Here is a 15,825-nt window from a genome sequence, read left to right as displayed (position 1 = left end):
GTTTTTGTGCGGGTGGGGCCGCGCGCGGGGGTGTGCCGGGGAGCCGGTGCCTGCACCGCGCAGGGAAGACACGAGGAGCTCCTGCTGCCCCCTGGCGGCCGGCGCGCTGGCGGGTAGCCCCCGGCTCCTCCTGCTGATTTCCAGAAAGGAGGGCAAAAAACCCCAAGAGGGCAGTCGCCCAGGGTCCCTGGGCCACCCGAGGGCTCTTCTCCTGCCACCATCCCGAGGAGCGGCCATGCGACAACTGAGCCAGACCCAGAGATTGCTAGGGCAGCCGGGACTAAGCGCTCTGTGGCAAAAGCTCCGGTGGATCCGCAGGGGTGGGGTGGCGTGGGGTGAGGAGCAGACATGATCTCAGACTCCTGGAGGCCTCTAGGGGCCCCTGACCTAGCAAAGCAGAGCTAGGCGCCCAGCGCCGGTCGGCCGGTGGTGGAAGGACGGCGGTTAGTCCAGGCCTTGCAAACTTGTCTTGAAAGAAGCACAACTAATTTTTTTTCCCCTGGTAGGGAAGAGGAAGTTGCTGGCGAGCCCCTAGTGTGATCTGGCAGGTGACTTTGCTTAAAGGTCCTTTGGGAGGTAAGAGATGGATCACGATGGAAGGCGCAATGGAGGGTTTGGAGTAGGCATGTTCCCTAGCAGGTGGGAGTGTGGTGGGTGGGAGGAGCTGCGCTTGCGGGCATGGGACACCCCACTGGGCTCTCCTGGAAGGGCACTGGTAAGGCGCGGTAGTTGGAGGTGCCCCACGACAGAGGGGAGCGGTAGGGACCAGGTGAACAGTGAGGAGGGTCCTGGCCGTGCATCTCCCCTTCCACCAGGAGGACTCTTCCCCTGCTCCCCACCGAGCTCTGCTAACCGTCGCCTCCCCCTTACTGGCCTCTGCGGTCTCCTCGGTGAGCATTGGGCCCCTGCTCAGTGTCCTCCGCCAGCTCTTGGCTCTCACCTCAGTCCAACCCTTAACCTGCCTCTTCTTCTGCTTGGAGCTGCGGGTGCTCCGACCCAATAGACCGCAGGCTCTCTGGGGGCGGTGCATTGGGTCAGGCAGTCACAGGACCTCACACAGAACTGCAGTGAGTCAGAGTGGACAGACATGTTTTGTGCCTGTGGACATACGTGTGCATTTCCATCAACAGCAAGCACTTAGGTGGATCTCCTTGGAGCTACTATGCGGAAGGAGAAATTCCTGGGCTAGGAGACAGCGCTGTGAACCCAACCATCCAGGGACCTGGGCCGGAGTGCCCACGCCTTACAGGTGGAAGTTAGAATTGGGTTACTCTCCAGTTGCCCGCCAGAAGGTGCATCCCCCCAAATAAAGATCTGGAGGCCGGTGTTGGAGGTCCTGCCTATGCCGGCCGCCTCTGTGTCGGCCCATCAGGTGCTGGCCCCTCCCCCCTACTTTGACGGTGGCGGTCCAGAGGCTCTGGACAGGGGTGTCTGCAGCTGACTGGCTCTTCTAGGAGAGCAAAGGTAAGAAAAGTACCCGCGAAACTGCCTGGAGTTTGCTGGATGAAGAGGAAGGCTACTGGCTGTTGAGATTTGTAGGGGCTCTAACACGTGATCCAGTGTCTAGTTCTGTTTATTTCGTGTGGTAAAATACACGGAACATGACATCGACCATTTTAACAATTTTTAAGTATACAATTCAGTGGCATTAGGTACATTCACAACGTTGAGCAACCATCACCACTATGTAGTTCTGAACTTTCTTGTCACCCCAAAAAGAACCCTGTGTCCATTAAGCCAAGGGTCGCTCCTCACTCCCCTGCCCCCAGTCCCTGGCAACCATTAATCTACCTTTCTGTCTCTATGGGTTGACCTTTTTGGGGTATTTCACATAAATGAAATTATACAATACGTGGATGTCTGCATTTGACTTCTTTCATTTGGCCTAATGTTTTCAAGATTATTCACATTGTATTGGCACTTCTCTTTCCTCTTTATGACTGGATAATATTCCATTGTATGGATATACCACATTTTGTTTATTCATTCATCTGCTGATGGACACTTGGGCTGTTTCCACCTTTTGGCTATTGTGAATAATGTTGTCACACCAGCCTATACACAACTGTTTGAATTCCTGTTTTCAGTTCTTTTGGGGATGTACCTAAGAGTGGAATTGCTGGGTCATATGGTAACTTTATATTGAGAGAGGCTGCACCATTTTGCATTCCTGTCCGCGGTCCATGAAGGTTCCAGCCTTTCCACATTCTCACCCACATTTGCCATTTCCGGGGGTTGTGGTGGCTGTGAGAGCCGCCTTGTGAGTGTGAAGTGATGTCTCATTGTGGTCTTGATTTGCACTTCCCTCATAACAGGCGGTGCTGAGCATCTTTTCTTTAATTGGTCTCCCAGCCTCCAGGCCTTCTTGTATACTCATTCTGACCAATGAAGAGCAGGCTGAGTCCTCCTTCCACAGTCTCCAACTCTGAAGCCCCCAGAATTTCCCAACGCTTCCTAGAAAAAAAACACACATTCCTGCCTATCCTGCCCTGACAGCTCAACTCACACCCTCTGGGCTCCAGCCTCTAGAAAACTCTGCCAAGTACTAAGATATACAAATGTTTGCACCTGCTATTTGCTCTGCCTAGAACATTCTCTGATGCCCCCCTTCATATCGCCAACCTCACCTATTCTCCATGACCTTTCATTTCTGGGTTATGTGCCCTCCTCTGCTCCTGCAGCCCCCTCTTAAAATCCCCATCCCCCCATCGTGACACTCTCCATTCTGACACCTAGTTGTCAGCTCAACAGCCTCTTCCATAAGACCGAAGTCCACCAGGGCCATGACTGGGTCTGGGGCTCAGCTCTCTGTCTCATGCCCAGCAAAGTGGGCTCAGTACAGCAGTGCTCAGTGGCCATTTGCATGGACAGGTGGTGGGGGAGTGGGAGGATGCCCAGGTGTGTTGAATTACTATCCTGGGCCCAGTTTGTGTTCTCTGCCCAGAAGCAGCTCCATGTGGGCTTAGACAGTTTTGGTGAAGGGCGTCCTACCACATGGACCCGAATTTGAACCATGACACAGCTGGGCCCCTCCACTGATAGACACAGTTGAGGGACGCAAGGATGGACTATTTCCGTCCATCTCGTTGTGTGTGTGCTTGAGGGATTTTCACTATAGGGCATGTGTGTTCACTGGAGAGACAGAGAGACCGAGAGACAGAAATCACCCACCCAGTGGGGGATGGCCACGCTGCAATCCCTTCTCCATTCTCTCCTTGGGATTTTGGGCACACATGCACTTAACGCCTCATGTGAGTTTCAAGCTGTTGGGTGCAGGACTTGAATTGCAGTGTCACATGGGAATCCAGTTCCTTAACCATATGCCACCTGCTGGCCCCCATCTAGTTTTTAAAGCCCATCAGGGGATTTTGACACCTAGTTGTCAGCTCAACAGCCTCTTCCATAAGACCGAAGTCCACCAGGGCCATGACTGGGTCTGGGGCTCAGCTCTCTGTCTCATGCCCAGCAAAGTGGGCTCAGTACAGCAGTGCTCAGTGGCCATTTGCATGGACAGGTGGTGGGGGAGTGGGAGGATGCCCAGGTGTGTTGAATTACTATCCTGGGCCCAGTTTGTGTTCTCTGCCCAGAAGCAGCTCCATGTGGGCTTAGACAGTTTTGGTGAAGGGCGTCCTACCACATGGACCCGAATTTGAACCATGACACAGCTGGGCCCCTCCACTGATAGACACAGTTGAGGGACGCAAGGATGGACTATTTCCGTCCATCTCGTTGTGTGTGTGCTTGAGGGATTTTCACTATAGGGCATGTGTGTTCACTGGAGAGACAGAGAGACCGAGAGACAGAAATCACCCACCCAGTGGGGGATGGCCACGCTGCAATCCCTTCTCCATTCTCTCCTTGGGATTTTGGGCACACATGCACTTAACGCCTCATGTGAGTTTCAAGCTGTTGGGTGCAGGACTTGAATTGCAGTGTCACATGGGAATCCAGTTCCTTAACCATATGCCACCTGCTGGCCCCCATCTAGTTTTTAAAGCCCATCAGGGGATTTTGACATGTGCTAAATTTTAGGAACTACTAGATGAGACAGCTACAGAAAAGAAAGGCGTCCCTCGTCCTCACTTTCAGAGGACCTTAAAAGAAAATGACAAGCTAGGAGCCAGGCAAGCTCAGGCCAGAGCAGGGGGAAGAAAATGACAGTGGCCCCTCCTCCCTCGTAATCACCCAGGATTGGCTTCAGCCCAAGGTCAGCCTTCACCAGCAAAAGGGGTTCACGTGGGTCACGTGGAGATGAGAACTTGACTCTTGGCTCTGGGAACAGCTCAACGCTCCGTCTTTGCACAGACGCTGGCTCTTGTGGAGCGACTCCAACCCAACCCGAAGACTTAGTAAAAATGTCCCACTCCATCTGGTCTCCTGCTGTTTTATTCTCTCATCCAAGGGCTCAATGGGAAACAATAATCAGCCTGACTGGGCCTTGTGGGTTGTGGCCACGCCCACCAGATGATTGACAAGCAATTCAGGGGCTGGGCGTGGACCCAGGGTCTGACCCAAGCCCGATTACTGATTAGGCTGCAGTTTAAAAGTAGCGGGGGCTGCAAGGCTTTGGGAGGTGAGAACCTCGCTGGGTCTTAGCTTTGCTGATTCTCATCCCTGGGGGTTGACTTTGTGCCTTTGGAGGTGAGTTTCCTTGTGAGGGGCCTTGGGAAGAGAGTTGTCTGGTAAGGGAAGGAGTCTCTGTAGTAGTCTCAACTCTGGGAGAGGGGAGGGGGGAATTGGCGATGTTGCCTGTTCCTGTTGCTTTTCCTAGCAAACCTCGTCTTATGCAGAGGGTGAAATTCTTATTAATTTGAAGTCTGAAGTCCTGGTTAAATAGCTTCCCTGCTCTTAGGCTGTATCCAACCCCATGAGGGTCCAGGCCCTCCTCATTCTGGGCTGGGAGTGTCTGCTCAGTGCCTTCATCCTCACACATGCTCAACCATCTGCTATCTCCAGGTGATGGAGGCCTGATGTGTGTTCATTTAAACAAGTGATTAGGAATCATAAGCATTGTCACTTAGGGGAAGATGAGAATGGACTTGTCTGAAAAAGAATCCAGGTCCAATCATTCTTTTTTTTGAGAAGTTTTTGCGATAGGGCATGTGCGCTCGCCAGAAAGACAGAGACAGAGAGAAAGCGAGAAATCACCCCCCAGGGGGGATGGCCATGCTGCAATCCCTTCTCCTCCATTCTCCTCTTGGGATTTTGGGCATGCACGCACACGTGCCTGGCGGGAGTTTAAGCCACTGGGTCTGGGACTTGAACCGCAGTCAGCTACATGAGAGTTCAGCGACACAGCCATTACACAAACTGCTGGTCCCTCATTTTTCTTTTCTTAACTTTCTTTTCTTTCTTTTTTTTTTTTTTTTTGAGAAGTTTTTGCTATACCGTGCTTGTGCTTACTAGAGAGACAGACAGACAGTGAGAAATCACCCCCTCAGCGGGAATGGCCACACTGAAATCCCTTCTCCATTCTCTTCTCAGGATTTTGGGCATGTACACCCATATGCCTGGCATGAGTTTAAAGCCACCAGGTCCAGGACTTGAACCATGGTTGACTATGTGAGTCCAGCGACATAACTGCTATGCCACCTGCTAGTCCCTCCAACAATTTCTGACTGAGGTTCAAATGTCCACAAATATGCAAAAAATGATACTAAATTATGCAGTGATGAATTCCTCCCATTCTTCTTTCCTATTTGCCACTTTCCATCCCCAAAAGGGAAATTCTTATTAATTTATATGTGTATACAAATATATACAAAGATAAATTTTTATTTCTATCCTTATACACACAGCAATTGCATATTATACATATTACTGTGATGCTTACTTTTTTTTCTTTACTTATTAATACATCTTAGAATTTTCCATATGAATACCTGTGTTCTTGTTATCTTTAACAGCTGCATACTACTCCACTATACGGATATACCATAACTTAATTCACCAGTATCCTTCTATGGCCATTTGGGTCTTTTTTTAAAAAAAATAGTTATCTATTTAATTCCATTTGTTGTTATTATTTTTTAATTTGACCAGTAGAGACAGAGAAAGGGAAAGTGAGAGAGCAAGTCATCAGGTCCAGGACTCGAACCACGGTTGACCATGATGGGAATCCAGCATCTTAACCACCATGCTGCCTGATGACCCTGGCCAGTTGGGTTTTATACAGACATCTCTGTCACAAGTAATGCTACAATGCTCTTTTATGTACTTCATTTTGCATGTATCCATTTGCAGCAATAGGATAAACTCCTAAAGATGGAAATACTAGGTCAAAGGGTGATTACATTGGTAATCGTGGTGGATATTGCCTTCCTTCTCATGGGGAAGTAGGAAAGAAGACTACTTAGAGACAGAGAGGGTTTGAACCTCGACTCTGTGCTTTATGGCTGATTGATCATGGAGCCTATATTTACCTGCTCTGAGCTCCAGTTTTAAAAACCTACAAATGTGGGACTAGCAGTTGGTGTAATGGCTATGTTGCTGGACTCCCATGTAGTCGACCATGGTTCAAGTCCTAGACCCGGAGGCTGAAACTCACACTGGGCACATGTGTAGGCGTGCCCAAGATCCCAAGAGGAGAACGGAGGAGAAGGGATTGCGGCATGGCCAGCCCCCCCTTGGGGAGGGTTTCTCACTTTCTATCTCTCTGTCTCTGTCTTTCTGGTGAGTGCATGTGCCCTATAGCAAAAAATCTCTCAAAACAAAAAAAGAAGTTATCTAAAAAAATAACCTACAAAATGTGGCCCACACAGTTGTGAGGATAAAATGAGATCACTTGGATAAAACATTTAGTTCAGGACCAAACACCTAGCCAGAGCAATACAACTACCTTTGCTTTTTCCAAAGATGGGCAGCCTGGGCTCTCCCTGGCACTAGAGCATTCAGTGAGAGCCAAAAATTGAGCTGGACTGTCAAGCCTTTGGTTCTAATGGGGAGATCTCCTCATCAGGTGCAACTGGTAAGTTTCTTATAGAAACGTGGGCCTCATGAGGGCCCTTGTAAGGCCAGCTGTTGGGAATATTGGAATGGAACCTTCCTGAAGGCATTTCATCGACGGTAAATCCTCAAAGGTCCCTACTTCAGTTTACTGTCCATTTATTGAGTTTTTGCCACCAGCCTTAGGTAATGCTGAATATTCTTCACAGGTGATTCTAGTAAGTTCTCAGCATTATCCCATAAGGCAGGAATTCTTTACCCTCCTCCCCCCCATAGTATGTGGGAGGGAGAGAGGTTTTTTTCATGTTTGTTTTTGTTTTGTTTTTGCTATAGGGCACGTCCACCCACTGGAGAGAGACGGGAAAAGTGAGAAATCATCCCCTAATCAGGATAATTATGCTACAGTCCCTTCTCTTCCATTCTCCCCTCAGTGCTCTGGGCATGCGTGCACGTATGCTTGGTGTTATTTTCTAGTTGCTCTGTCTGAAACTTGAGTTGTGTGGTCAGCCATATGGGACCCAGCACCTTAACCTCTACACCACCTGCTTGCCCAAGAGATAAATATTTTTGACAGGGTCCTGCCATGTTGCAATCTTCCTACCCCAGCCTTCCAGTCAGCTAGGACCCCAGGCGCACACCACCATACTTGGCCTGTTTGGGTGGGTCTGGGAACCAAACCCAGGCCTCCCATGTGGCCTCAGCCACTGCTCAGCAGTGCCCACCTGCTCGTACTCTTGCAGCTGGGTCAGAGAAGGACATATTAATGACTGCCAAGCCAATTTCTTCATTATTTTACAGTTGGCCATTTGTATTCATGGGTTCTGCATTGGTGGACTCAACCAACCATGCATCAAAAATATTTGAAAAAAATGATAAAAATAATACAAATTAAAAAGATAAAGTACAGTTACATAGCATTACATTGTGTTAGGTATTGTAAACTAGAGATGATCTTAAGGATACGGAGAAAGTACGTATGTTATTTGCAAACTCTATGCTGTTTTATACAAGGGACTTAACATCCTCAGATTATGGGATCTGCATGTCCCGGAACCACTACCCTGTGGATACTGAAGTATGACCGTACAACCTTATATTTACACAGCCTCATTGGGCTCCTCCATGTTGTTCCCTCTAGGGGGCGAAAGACTGTGGAGTCTATGGAGTTTTTTCTTGCCTTACGTTTTAAGAGCACTGGGGATGAACTCTCATTTGAAATCCGTATGAGGCCATGGCCTGGTGGTTAAGGGAGCCAAATCCTACATGGCCAAGTGCACAGTTCAAATTTGAGCCCGAGCAGCTTGAAAAACATGCTGGGTGTGTGTGCATTCATGCCCCAAATTCTCAACAGGGTAGAGAAATGGAGAAGTAAGGGACTGTGGCATGACAGCACTCCATGGGGGACTGGGGAGGGGGGGACAGTGCTTTTCCTCTCTCCTGTCACTCTGACAAGAACATGTGTCCTCAGGGGGAGGGGCGGAGTGTATGGCCAGGTGAAAGAGAGAATTTGACTTTATGACCAGAAATTCAGTCCATGTGTGTAAAGGGGAAAACGTAACACTAGGTACTGAATCTCAAGTCTGAGACTTTCACCCCTAACAGCATTGCTGCCAAATGTGGTTTAAAAGGTCAGTTGGTTGAGACCAGCAGTTGGTGTAATGGCTATGACACTAGACTCCCATGTAGTTGACCGTGGTTCGAGTCCTAGACCCGGAGGCTTAAGCTCATGCTAGACATATATGCATGCATGCCCAGTATCCCGAGGGGAGGATGGAGTAGAAGGGATTGCCCTGGGGGGTGATTTCTTACTTTCAGTCTCGTTCTTTCTGGCAAGCACACGTGCCCTATAGGAAAAACCTCTCAAAAAAAAAAAAAAAAAAAAAGATTAGCTGGCAACCAACCTTCCGAATCCTCCCTCCAGAGGAGGTGACCTATCTAAACAGCCCACAAGCACATGTCTGTGTCTCCACCTCCATTCTCAGGCTGCAGGTAGGCAGGAAGAGCTCAGAACCCAGGGTCTGTTTGTTGGGTCTGTTTTTCAAGTTCTAGCACCAGGTGGCCCAGGCCCACATTGACCTAAGAACATGAGTGGAGAGAAGGACGAGGCCTCCTTCAGTATACTCAGGATCTACGACAAACCAGAGGAGAGGAGGAATATGCCAGAAAGCTCTGGAATTCCTTCTCATGAGCAACGAGTGCTGCAGCCACTGGACAGCCCACTCGAAGGACCCCAGCAGCCCCCAGACTCCCCGACGCAGCTCGGGCCTGTTTATCAGGAGATGAGCAGCATGACCCAGCAGCAGTGGGACTTCCAGGCCCGAGACAGATCTGAGCTGCAGGCCACGTGGTTCTCAGAAGGAAAACCAGGAGGAGCAGCAGAGGCTGGCCCAAGGCAGGGCTCGCTGGAACTGGCAAGGGGGTGGTGGGCCAAGCACCCGGGAGAGGGTCTTAGTACAAAGCTCTCTGTCTCATGCTCCTTCTCTCCATTTGTCACAGCTTCGTGCCAGGACCTGAGTGTGGTAAGAACTGGCCGTGGCCATGTGGGCAGGGAGGGGTAGTCGCCCAAGCCTGGCCCGAGATCAGGGGCCGGGAACTGGGCTGGGGGGCGTGCTGGGGTCCTGAGGGCAACCAGTTCGGGGTGGTGCCCGACCCTCTCTGTGAGCAGGTGGGTGCTGCTATCTGCCCACGGGCCAGCCTTCCGTCTCACAGCCCCGGAGAGGAGAACTCTGGTCCCTCCTCGCAGGGATCGTAAGTGTCATTCATTTGGTCTCTTATAGCTCGCTGTCCTCTGTGTCTCTGTCCATCACCTGTTTCTCGATTATCTGTCATGTACATTCGAACACACACACTCGGAATCCTTCCTTAACTGCCTACCCCTTCATCAGGAGGGGGTGTATCTGAACTCTTCTCCGCCCCATTGGTGGTGGGTGTTCTGGGACCCCTGCTCCTTTTGAACCAGCTGGCCCTCCTCCGCTCCCCCTCTGACACATGGGGCTTTCAGCTCACAGTGTCGCTCCTTTGAGAGATGTAACCTCTGGGACGTGAAGCCAAGCTCTCCTTTGGAAGGATGGGTGGTTAGGAATTGAGCTGTAGGACAGGGGCAGGCTGTCCCCACAGATGACAGTGGGTCAGGGACATGATGCTTTTCTTGCCACCTGTTCTGTCCTTGCCCCAGCCTCGCATCCCGGAGGAAGCGGTGGTCCGGCGGAGGACTCCCCATAGCTGCTGGAAGGTTGGCTCGCTCTCGCACGGGAAGAAGGTCTACGCCATTGCCATCAGCCGCTTCACCCGCCATGTGTACACGTGTGGTTCGGGCTGCATCAAAGTGTGGGACGAGAGTGCCCTGCATGCCTGGGACAAGGCCCCATGGGCCCAGCTGGACTTGCAGGTGACGGGTATTCCAGTAGGGCTTGGGGTCCAAGAGGGGGGTCTCTGTATGAGACTCGGTGTGAACTGTCCCCACAGGACCGCCAAGACTGTGTGCTCACCTGCCGGCTGTTCCCCAGCGAGCAGAGCCTGATCACAGGCGGGGAGTCACAGACCCTGACGCTGTGGGACCTGGCGCCCACCCCCCGAGTCAGGGCCCTGCTGCCCGCTACAGGCCCCATGTGCTTCTCCCTGGCTGTCTCCTCTGATGCCCGTATCTGCTTGGCTTGTTTCAAAGGATTTGTGGAGATCTGGGATCTGCAGAACCAAATCTTGATCAGGTAGGACCTCTCTTCATAGTCACTCAGGTGCTCCTGGGCGAGGGCTTGTAGGGAGACCTCGCTGTCCCCTCTGCAGTAGGGCCAGGTGAGTCAGTGACGAGGATATACTTGGGGTACTTCTTGGAGGCTTCCTGGCCCTGAAGCTCCCAGGGGGCCCAAACCAGTCTGTGAACCTCAGAGTTGTTTTCCCACCAGGAAGCAAAAGGTCCCCGAGTACGGATCCCGGTGTGTTGACCTCACAGGCAGTACGTTCTGGACAGGAGGTGAAGACACCAACCTGTATTCCTGGGACCTGAGGAGCTACCAGAGGCTGCAGCAGTATGATTTGCAAAACGAGGTGCCTGGTTGGTTATGGAGGGCTGAGCTCACCCTCACTGGAGCTGCGGGTGAAGTGGACACACCCAGCCCGGAGTTGACGTGGTGGGCACCAAGGGTGGCATTGGCACCGTGTCATTGGCTGACCCCAAATCTTCCAAACAGATCCTCTGCATTACTCATGACCCCAGTGGGGAATGGGTGCTGGTGGGCGTGAGAAACGGTGATCTCATAATCCTGCACACGCATCGGAATGAGAAGTTTAGGGTTCCTGTACAAAAATACTTCCACTACCACAACCTCAAGTTTGCCTCCTGTGGTGAGTGAAAAGCCTGGTGACACTTGCAGGTGTCCTGTCCTCAAGTCGCTTTCCTTTCTTCTCTCTCTCCTCATCCCCCTTTCCTTTCCTGGCTCCTTCTGCAATGGTAGCTTCCTACACAGAATGACGGCCGGAGACACGGGCAGACGGAAGAGGCGTGGCGCCCCACTGACTGTCCCGTTCAGTGATTCTCCCCGTGATCCTGTGTGTGGTAGAAGACCCTGTGTGGGGGTAGATCAGGGAATTTTCATAGAAACTGAGGCAGAGAAAGAGACTTGTCCTTTCCCAGCTAGTCAGGGGCAGAGCTGGAACTAGCTGCGGGCTTGGTCTTGGCCTCTCCACTCATTCTTTCCGTTGCCAGGGACGTACTTTGTGACCACACTGGACAAGTCCTTCCATGGCTTAGCGGCACCTTCTCTGGAAAGGCTGTTTCAGGTACCAGAAAGAGGGATGCACAAACCCAGGCCCTTGGAGCTTATATCCCCAGATCCCAGGTGGTCGGATCCCAGAGTGCAGGAAAGTACCTCTGAGACGGCATCTGGCGCCCTTTTATGAGGGGGGAGGAGAGAAGACTTAAGACCCTGTCAACTCATGAGGTCCACCCTGAGCCCTGATGCCTGGCTTGGTCTCCAGACCAAGCCTTGGGTCTATGTGAGGCTCTGAAGGAGCCCTGAAAGGAGCCTTGTGTCTGGCTCAAGCCTTGGCCTGCAGGTGGTCCCTCTCCTGGCCTCTCATCCCTCTAGGCAGAAGAGTCCTCAGAAATCCTGTGTTGCGATGTGTCCTCTGACAGCCAGTACCTGGTCACGGGCTCCAGGAACAGTGCCACAGTTTACCAGCTCATGTATTGAAAGTTACGGGCCCTGGTCCTGCTAGCGGGGACCTACAGAAGGCCGGGGTGGCTGAGGATGACCTCAGAGTGGCTGATGTCCTCAGCAGCTGCCATGACCCCGCTTGCTCTCCCAGGTTTTAGTATATGCCTTGGGGCCTTTTCCTTCCTTGTTTTTCTGCCACTGGTTTCTGGGCTTTGGTGGGAAAAATAAGATCTTTTGAGATCTGACCTTTGTATTTGATTAAATAGCAAAGTAAAAACCAAACGGAGATGTGGGAGATGTGTCAGTTTCTTTCACATAACAGACTCCTTGTGATGCCTCCATCCAGCAAATTTGGGGCGGGGGCAGGGGAGAGAATTCAGATTGGACTTAAGCTTGTTTGTAATCTTTTCGGAGTGTCTGGGAATTCTTAGAATCTTAAGGAAACTCAAGAAAGTTATGTACATATGCAAGCTTTCAGATTGTTATCAGGGAGTTGATAGACCAACAGTGCTCAACTCAAGTTAAAACTCCAGAAACAGCGCCAGCTGGTGGTGCAGCAGTGAAATGAAGCTCTGCGAGGGAATCTCACGGAAAGGTTCCCAGTTCAAGGCCTGAGACCTCCCTGAGAACTCTGCACTTGCCCACCGTCTGGGGCTGGCTGAAGCTGGGGGTGGGTAGTGGCACTGAGACCCTGCTGAAGAGGCTGGCTCTGCTATTTATGGAAGAACGAAATGTATCAACCAACAGCTGCAGAAACCTTTTTAACCATGTTGAAAGCGGGCTCTCTTTTCTTGTCTAGCCTCCATGATAGAGGAGCTCCCACTTTCATGATACCTTGGTTTATCGGACTTTCTTTTTTTAGGTTTTTGCCATCGGTCATGTGCACTTGTCAGAGAGCAACAGAGAGAGGGAAAGTGAGGAATCGCCTCCCCGCAGCGGGCAGATGTACCACAGTTCGTTTTCTTTCATTCTCCTCTTGGGATTTTGGGCACGCGTGCACATGTGCCTGGAGTGATCTTTCAAGCTGGTGGGTCTGGGACTTGAATCGCAGTCTGCCAAGTGGGAGTCTAGTACTTTAACCACCATGCCACCTGCTGTCCAATACTGACTCTTTAGAAGTCCTGATCCTAATTCTGACATGTGGGACCAAAGCCGCCTGCTATACTTCTAATAGTCTAAGACTTATGTTGAAATTTAATTGTCATTGTGATGGTATTGAGAGATGGAACTTTGAAGAGGTAATTAAGACATTGGAGCTCTACCCTTATTAATAGGTCAATGCCCTTCTCATGAGAATGGTTCCTGATCAAAAGGATGAAATCGGCCTGATTTCCCCTGTCTTGCACACTCGCTTGTCCCTGCCTTCTGTCATGGGATGACATGGCAGGAAGGCCCTTGCCTGGTGCCGGCACCATGCTCTTGAAATCCCCAGTCTTTAGTATTGCGAACCAGATATATTGAGTTATTGGGAAAGTCATGATGCGTTTCGCACAGAAGCATAAATTTTCTGACAACCTAATATTTCTGGTCATGATAAATTGCCCAGTTGGTGGTATTCTGGAAATGAAGGAAACGAACTTCTACACTGCCCATCTCACTAATTCAGGACAGCTTCGTCATGTTTGAGGAGACGGCAAAAGTAATATTTCAACTGGTCTTCAGCAGGCTAGACCAGTCCCATCCCCTGAACAAAGCCATGCAGCAGGGGCTCCATGGCCTACTGGTTAAAGGAGCCGGGTTCCTTATGAGTGATGACGCATCTCGAATCCTGGCCCCTATGGTTTGAAAAACAAACCAGGCAGGTAATATTTCCTATGCCCTATTGATATTAGTCAGGATATGGACAGAATCTAAAGTGGAATAAAAAAGCAACACATGAACCTAACTGAATACCAAGCAAACAACCACAGCTGAAGGAGGTGGGGTGAAAGGAACTCACCCGTGCAACTTGTGAGGACAGTATTAGGGCTGCATGTCGTGAGGCTAACAGCAAAAGGACCTGGACATAGATGTACTTAAGGTAGCAAATGTGTTTTTCACAGGAGAATGCTTTAGCAATTCTGAAAGTTTTTTTCTGTGTGTTCTAGGATCAAGCCAATAAGTCAGTGTATTGTGGAAGAGAGGCAGGTTTCTTGCTGACAGAGAAGGAGTTACAAATAAAGATGGGCAAGACTGGAGCTGATGTTTGATGTTGTATGGAACCAAAGGTATCAGGCAAATTTCTACTGAGGTAATGCCAACAAGTTAGGAAGCGCTTCCAAACCAACAAGGGCCTGCCTAGAGGGCACAGTCAACCTGCAAGTGCTATAATGGCCAAATGCGGAATAATTTTAGCAACCCAATGAATAGTGGTAATATTAGGTCGTCAGGAAAGTCATGATGTGTTTTTGTACACAAAAATGTGTCATGACAATACAACAGATTATATATCTCATAGAATAAAATAACTATCGGGCCAGCCGGTAGCATGGTGCTAAGGCGACTAGATCCCACATGGCTGACTGTACAGTTTGAGTCCTGGACCCGGTAGCTTGAGAAATACACCAGGCGCATGCGTGCATGTGTGCCCCAAATCCAAAAGGGAGACTTGGAAAAGGGTTTGCCGTGTGGCCATCCCCCATAAGGAGTCTCTCTTTCTCTCTCTGGCAAGAGAGGTGAGGTGCATACACTCTTTGGCAATATTTAAAAAAAAATAGAATGTCACCATTTGACAAACAGCGTAATTATAACAGGCAAGAATCGTCAGAGGGAAAAATGCTGACTGCATGGAGAAATGTGGCAGATACCCCTTTCTCAAATTGCACAAGGTGAAGTCATTGGGTGTGCTGCGTACCACGCAGTGCATCTCCTGGTGTGATGTACTGAAGACAGAATGGCGGTTCTGTGTTATTTTTCGAGCCCAAGATACCTGATATGGGTTTGTTGGTGAGGAAATGGTAGATAAACCCAAAGAGGAGGGACATTCTACACAATTACTACCCAGTGCTCTTTGAATGAGTCAAGGTCATGTGAAGGGCAGACTATGGATTGTGCCAGCTGGAAGAGATGGAAGAAGTAAGACAACCAAGGGCCAAGTGGGTTCCTGGACTGGATCCTGGAACAAGGGAAGGGCATGAATGGGCAGGGGGCTGACATGGAATAAGTCTGTAGATTAGAGGGTCAATGTTAATTTTCTGGTTCTTCTCATTGCATGATGTTTACGTTAGTGTTAACATCTGGGGAAGCCAAGCGAAGGGTATTTGGGAAATTTATGAGATTCACAATTTTTTCACAAGTTTGAAAATTATTTTAAGAAGCAAATGTAAAATTTATAAACAAATGAGGGACTAGCAGATGGCATAATGATTATATCACTGGGCTCTCACGTGGTTGACCACCGTTCTAGTCCCAGATCTGGAGGCTTAAAACTCATGCCAGGCACATGTGCATGCATGCACAAAATTCTGAGAGGAGAATGGAAGAGAAGGGATTGCAGCATGGCCATCCCCCCAGGGGGTGATTTCTTGCTTTCTGTCTCTCTAGCGAGCACATATGCCCTATAGCAAAAATCCCTCTCGAAAAACAAATGAATAAAAACAGAGGCTTTCAGGTCTTATTCCAGAGATTCTGATTCAGTCACCCTTTTAACCAATTTCTTAGATGTTTCCAGGTATAGGTGTTTATTCCAATATAAATTTCCCTAATTAGGTGAACTAGAACATCTTTTTTTTGAGAGGTTTTTTTTTTT

At 49.9% G+C, this 15,825-nt stretch overlaps 1 protein-coding gene across 3 annotated transcripts; it reads left to right on the top strand.

The window, feature by feature from the left end:
* The first annotated feature begins 3,952 nt into the window (after positions 1 to 3,952).
* Positions 3,953 to 12,363, top strand: TLE7 (TLE family member 7). 3 transcript variants are annotated; one of them, XM_027773516.1, is made up of 8 exons: positions 3,953 to 4,641; positions 8,989 to 9,464; positions 9,611 to 9,693; positions 10,121 to 10,333; positions 10,411 to 10,652; positions 10,848 to 10,989; positions 11,133 to 11,286; positions 11,648 to 12,096. In XM_027773516.1, the coding sequence occupies exons 2-8, from the start codon at positions 9,416 to 9,418 to the stop codon at positions 11,839 to 11,841; spliced, it is 1,077 nt and encodes a 358-aa protein (XP_027629317.1). In that variant the 5' UTR covers positions 3,953 to 4,641; positions 8,989 to 9,415; the 3' UTR covers positions 11,842 to 12,096. The 3 variants fall into 3 exon arrangements, with proteins under 3 accessions (XP_027629317.1, XP_027629318.1, XP_027629316.1); XM_027773517.1 differs by lacking the exon at positions 3,953 to 4,641 and having other exon boundaries at positions 8,821 to 9,464; positions 11,648 to 11,721; positions 12,030 to 12,363; XM_027773515.1 differs by lacking the exon at positions 3,953 to 4,641 and having other exon boundaries at positions 8,821 to 9,464.
* Positions 12,364 to 15,825: the final 3,462 nt, after the last annotated feature.

The sequence above is a fragment of the Tupaia chinensis genome, unplaced genomic scaffold, assembly GCF_000334495.1.
Source record: "Tupaia chinensis unplaced genomic scaffold, TupChi_1.0 Scaffold000355_1, whole genome shotgun sequence".
NCBI classification, from domain to species: domain Eukaryota; kingdom Metazoa; phylum Chordata; class Mammalia; order Scandentia; family Tupaiidae; genus Tupaia; species Tupaia belangeri.
This window is presented reverse-complemented; position numbering and strand designations above follow the sequence as displayed.